Source organism: Littorina saxatilis, linkage group LG3 (assembly GCF_037325665.1).
Source record: "Littorina saxatilis isolate snail1 linkage group LG3, US_GU_Lsax_2.0, whole genome shotgun sequence".
Classification (NCBI taxonomy): Eukaryota; Metazoa; Mollusca; class Gastropoda; order Littorinimorpha; family Littorinidae; genus Littorina; species Littorina saxatilis.
In genome coordinates, this window is record NC_090247.1 from 36,501 (window position 1) to 42,500 (window position 6,000).

The 6,000-nt window shown below is 47.1% G+C and overlaps 1 protein-coding gene across 7 annotated transcripts in view; it reads right to left on the minus strand.

Annotated features, from left to right (window-relative positions):
* Positions 1-6,000, minus strand: part of LOC138961343 (sorbitol dehydrogenase-like) — a 34,774-nt gene that overhangs the window by 1,380 nt on the left and 27,394 nt on the right. For all 7 annotated transcript variants that reach the window (XM_070332944.1, XM_070332945.1, XM_070332948.1 and 4 more), the window contains 2 exons: positions 3,752-3,927; positions 1,342-1,463 (listed from right to left, as the gene is read on the minus strand). In XM_070332944.1, the coding sequence (XP_070189045.1) occupies positions 1,342-1,463; positions 3,752-3,927 (298 nt within the window). The remainder of the gene's footprint in view (positions 1-1,341; positions 1,464-3,751; positions 3,928-6,000) is intronic.

Below are 6,000 nucleotides of genomic sequence, written 5' to 3' on the forward strand. Positions count from 1 at the left end.
ACCATTCAATAATGGTACAGATTGTGAACTTGGCTTACAAAGCGTTGCTCAGTCTCTGTCCACAATAATGGTACAGATAGTGAACTTGGCTTACAAAGCGTTGCTCAGTCTCTGTCCACAATAATGGTACAGATAGTGAACTTGGCTTACAAAGCGTTGCTCAGTCTCTGTCCACAATGATGGTACAGATAGTGAACTCGGCTTACAAAGCGTTGCTCAGTCTCTGTCCACAATGATGGTACAGATAGTGAACTTGGCTTACAAAGCGTTGCTCAGTCTCTGTCCACAATGATGGTACAGATAGTGAACTTGGCTTACAAAGCGTTGCTCAGTCTCTGTCCACAATCAAGGTACAGATAGTGAACTCGGCTTACAAAGCGTTGCTCAGTCTCTGTTCACAATGATGGTACAGATAGTGAACTTGGCTTACAAAGCGTTGCTCAGTCTCTGTCCACAATGATGGTACAGATAGTGAACTCGGCTTACAAAGCGTTGCTCAGTCTCTGTTCACAATGATGGTACAGATAGTGAACTTGGCTTACAAAGCGTTGCTCAGTCTCTGTCCACAATGATGGTACAGATAGTGAACTTGGCTTACAAAGCGTTGCTCAGTCTCTGTCCACAATCAAGGTACAGATAGTGAACTTGGCTTACAAAGCGTTGCTCAGTCTCTGTCCACAATGATGGTACAGATAGTGAACTTGGCTTACAAAGCGTTGCTCAGTCTCTGTTCACAATGATGGTACAGATAGTGAACTTGGCTTACAAAGCGTTGCTCAGTCTCTGTCCACAATAATGGTACAGATAGTGAACTTGGCTTACAAAGCGTTGCTCAGTCTCTGTCCACAATAATGGTACAGATAGTGAACTTGGCTTACAAAGCGTTGCTCAGTCTCTGTTCACAATAATGGTACAGATAGTGAACTTGGCTTACAAAGCGTTGCTCAGTCTCTGTTCACAATAATGGTACAGATAGTGAACTTGGCTTACAAAGCGTTGCTCAGTCTCTGTCCACAGTAATGGTACAGATAGTGAACTTGGCTTACAAAGCGTTGCTCAGTCTCTGTTCACAATAATGGTACAGATAGTGAACTTGGCTTACAAAGCGTTGCTCAGTCTCTGTCCACAATAATGGTACAGATAGTGAACTTGGCTTACAAAGCGTTGCTCAGTCTCTGTCCACAATAATGGTACAGATAGTGAACTTGGCTTACAAAGCGTTGCTCAGTCTCTGTTCACAATGATGGTACAGATAGTGAACTTGGCTTACAAAGCGTTGCTCAGTCTCTGTCCACAATGAAGGTCCACTCAGATCTGAATCAGAACTTTAGCTAGACTCACGTGTTCATGTATCTGAAGCTCCCCCGGATGTCGATCTCATGAGCAATGGCCTCCACAATAGGTACCTGGATCTCGTTAGGGCCGTGTCCAACAACAGCAAAAGCACTGCCTGGTTTCAGAGCCTGTACATGTGAAGTCAAAATAATGAACTGTCGGTGCTTTAGGCAGTTCTCATACCTTGCAGTTGTCGCCACTGCATATAAGGTCGTCGGATGCAACGGCACAAGGTTGTAACGCAGCGCAGGAATTCTTGGATCCGGTGGAATCCCACCCCATATCCCCATGGTCGTAATTTTTCATTGGTGTGATATGGAAAAAGTAAATAAACCCGCTGAACTGTGAGTAACAAGTGAACTATGAGTAACAAGTGAACTGTGAGTAACAAGGGAACTGTGAGTAACGAGTGAGATAAGAATCCACAAACATTAAAACGACGTCATCGAGGGACAGATATTCCTCCACGTAATTACTCAACTTATTATTATATTTCAGTGAATTTAAGTGATTGTTGATTGTGTGTGACTTGCCATACATGTATTTTGTGTGAATGACTTAAATATAGGTACGAGGGCAAAGGGCAATAACTTGTCTTTGTGCCTAGTTTGAGTGCTGTGTGTGTGTCAAATGGACTGACTTAGTAAACAGAGTTAGGACATGCATTTCTGATAGTTATTTACACACAGACACTTCCAGAAAAAAAACCTTCGTAACACGGCAGTAATAGCAGTAGCAACAGCAGCAGCGGCAGTAGTAGCAGTAGCAACAGCAGCAGCGGCAGTATTAGCAGTAGCACTAGCAGTAACAACAGAAGCAGCGGCAGTAATAACAGTACTAGCAACAGCAGCAACAGCAGTAATGGCAGTAGCAGTAACAACAGCAGCAGCGGCAGTAGTAGCAGTAACAACAGCAGCAGCGGCAGTAGTAGCAGTAGCAGTAACAACAGCAGCAGCGGTAGTAATACCAGTAGCAGTAACAACAACAGCAGAAGCAGTAATAGCAGTAGCAGTAACAACAGCAGCAGCGGCAGTAATAGCAGTAACAAGAGCAGCAGAAGCAGTAATAGCAGTAGCAGTAACAACAGCAGCAACGGCAGTAATAGCAGTAACAACAGCAGCAGCAGCGGCAGTAATAGCAGTAACAACAGCAGCAACGGCAGTAATAGCAGTAGCAACAGCAGCGGCGGTAGTAATAGCAGTAGCAGTAACAACAGCACCAACGGCAGTAATACCAGTAGACTGACTGACTATTACGGTTTAACGTCCTCTTAGACCAACTGGTCTATATTGGGACAGGTATTGGTAATACGCTGAAGATAATTATGGTGTGATACTTTGATTTGAACAAGCCCGCTGTGGCTATCTTCTTCGACACACCAGCATTGGGTTTGTCTCGTCAAAGATACGAAATACAATCATGATAATCGGAGACGAGAGATGATGCATGCGTGTCTTCGTGTTTTCCAAGCCCTGAGACTTTCGCTGTGAACGTGGGATCTTTTTCGTGCGCATGTGTGCACACGGGTGCACACGGGGGTGTTCGGACACCGAAGAGAGTCTGCACAAAGCCTGACTCCGATTAAGCAAAAAGCAGAGATTGCTTTGCCAAAATTTCAATCACTTTGATTGAAAAATTAGGGTGTGACAGTGCTGCCTCAACTTTTACAAAAAGCCGGATATGACGTCATCAAATGTATTTATCGAAAAAATGAAAAAAGGTCTGGGAATATCATTCCCAGGAACTCTCATGTCAAATTTCATAAAGATCGGTCCAGTAGTTTAGTCTGAATCGCTCTACACACATACCTAAAGTGTGGATGGTTACCTAAGAGGCGGCACTGGGTGTAGTGCCTTTCTAGTGCACTTGCACTACAACAGCACTGGGTGCAGTACTCGCTCCGGCATCGAAGAATTTTGCACTAAAAAATGCACAAAATTTGACCTATTTCGTCGCCTATAGAGGACGGAAAGAATGTCATTTTGAACATTGTTATGACATTCTTTCCGTCAAAAAAGTCAATTTAACGGTGTTAAATGAAGCGACCATCCACACAATTAGGTTGCCATCCAGAGTTTAGGTTGCCATCCACGTGTGGATAGTTGCCTTATGGTGATTTAGGCAACCAAACCTGTGGAAACATGGGTACACCGTGACACACACACGGACACACACAAACATCCACGCACACACACTCACACACACACACACACACTCACACACACACACATACACACACACACACATACATACATACATACATACATACATACATACATACATACATACATACATACATACATACATACATACATACATACATACATACATACATACATACATACACCACGACCCTCGTCTCGATTCCCCCTCTATGTTAAAACACAGTACATTCTTGATTTCAATGACCACTCACACGGATGGCCATATGGACAGAGAAATTGGCACCGCTGGCCTCCACAGCGCAGTCCGGCATGGCTCCAAGAATGTCCCTGACCTGTTGTGCGGCCTCTGCAGGGTCCTTGGTGGCGATCGTAAGGCTCTTGGTCGCTCCCATCTTCCGGGCCAGGGCCAGGCGTTCTTCTGAGATGTCTGTATGTTGAAGAGGCGAAAGAAATTGATTTCGGTTTAAATCTTTCGTGATTCATTTTTTATGACGCTAGTTTCTTCTATTGTTTATACGTTAATGGGACTGTCTGTCTGTCTGTCTGTCTGTCTGTCTGTCTGTCTGTCTGTCTGTCTGTGAGTGAGTGAGTGAGTGAGTGAGTGAGTGAGTGAGTGAGTGAGTGAGTGAGTGAGTGAGTTAGTGAGTGAGTGGGTACGGGGTGGGTGAGAGTGGGTGGGTGAGTTAGTGGGTGAGTGAGTGAGTGGGTGAGTGGGTGGGTGGGTGAGTGGGTGGGTGAGTTAGTGGGTGAGTGAGTGAGTGAGTGAGTGAGTGAGTGAGTGAGGCAATCAGTCAGTCAGTTAGTCACTCACTCAGTCTGTCTGTCAGTCAGTCAGTCAGTCAGTCAGTCAGTCAGTCAGGCAGTCAGGCAGTCAGCAAAACCCATCGTTGCTTGTATCCTCTCTGAAAGCCTTGTTCCTATGACTTTCGGAAAGTTCTCGGAACTTCTATATTATGGCGTAAAGGAAAGAATAAACAAGCACTCTAGAAGGTGCACACAGACACACACTGGGTGAAGGCATCCCATCCATCAAACACTGGGTGAAGGCATCCCGTCCATCAAACACTGGGTGAAGGCATCCCATCCATCAAACACTGGGTGAAGGCATCCCATCCATCAAACACTGGGTGAAGGCATCCCATCCACCAAACACTGGGTGAAGGCATCCCGTCCATCAAACACTGGGTGAAGGCATCCCATCCATCAAACACTGGGTGAAGGCATCCCATCCATCAAACACTGGGTGAAGGCATCCCGTCCATCAAACACTGGGTGAAGGCATCCCGTCCATCAAACACTGGGTGAAGGCATCCCATCCATCAAACACTGGGTGAAGGCATCCCGTCCATCAAACACTGGGTGAAGGCATCCCGTCCATCAAACACTGGGTGAAGGCATCCCGTCCATCAAACACTGGGTGAAGGCATCCCGTCCATCAAACACTGGGTGAAGGCATCCCATCCACCAAACACTGGGTGAAGGCATCCCATCCATCAAACACTGGGTGAAGGCATCCCATCCATCAAACACTGGGTGAAGGCATCCCGTCCATCAAACACTGGGTGAAGGCATCCCGTCCATCAAACACTGGGTGAAGGCATCCCATCCATCAAACACTGGGTGAAAGCATCCCGTCCATCAAACACTGGGTGAAGGCATCCCGTCCATCACACACTGGGTGAAGGCATCCCGTCCATCAAACACTGGGTGAAGGCATCCCATCCATCAAACACTGGGTGAAGGCATCCCATCCATCAAACACTGGGTGAAGGCATCCCACCCATCACACACTGGGTGAAGGCATCCCATCCATCACACACTGGGTGAAGGCATCCCATCCATCAAACACTGGGTGAAGGCATCCCGTCCATCAAACACTGGGTGAAGGCATCCCGTCCATCAAACACTGGGTGAAGGCATCCCGTCCATCAAACACTGGGTGAAGGCATCCCTTCCATCAAACACTGGGTGAAGGCATCCCGTCCATCAAACACTGGGTGAAGGCATCCCGTCCATCAAACACTGGGTGAAGGCATCCCGTCCATCAAACACTGGGTGAAGGCATCCCGTCCATCAAACACTGGGTGAAGGCATCCCGTCCATCAAACACTGGGTGAAGGCATCCCGTCCATCAAACACTGGGTGAAGGCATCCCGTCCATCAAACACTGGGTGAAGGCATCCCGTCCACCAAACACTGGGTGAAGGCATCCCATCCATCAAACACTGGGTGAAGGCATCCCGTCCATCAAACACTGGGTGAAGGCATCCCGTCCATCAAACACTGGGTGAAGGCATCCCGTCCATCAAACACTGGGTGAAGGCATCCCATCCATCAAACACTGGGTGAAGGCATCCCGTCCATCAAACACTGGGTGAAGGCATCCCATCCATCAAACACTGGGTGAAGGCATCCCGTCCATCAAACACTGGGTGAAGGCATCCCATCCATCAAACACTGGGTGAAGGCATCCCGTCCATCAAACACTGGGTGAAGGCAT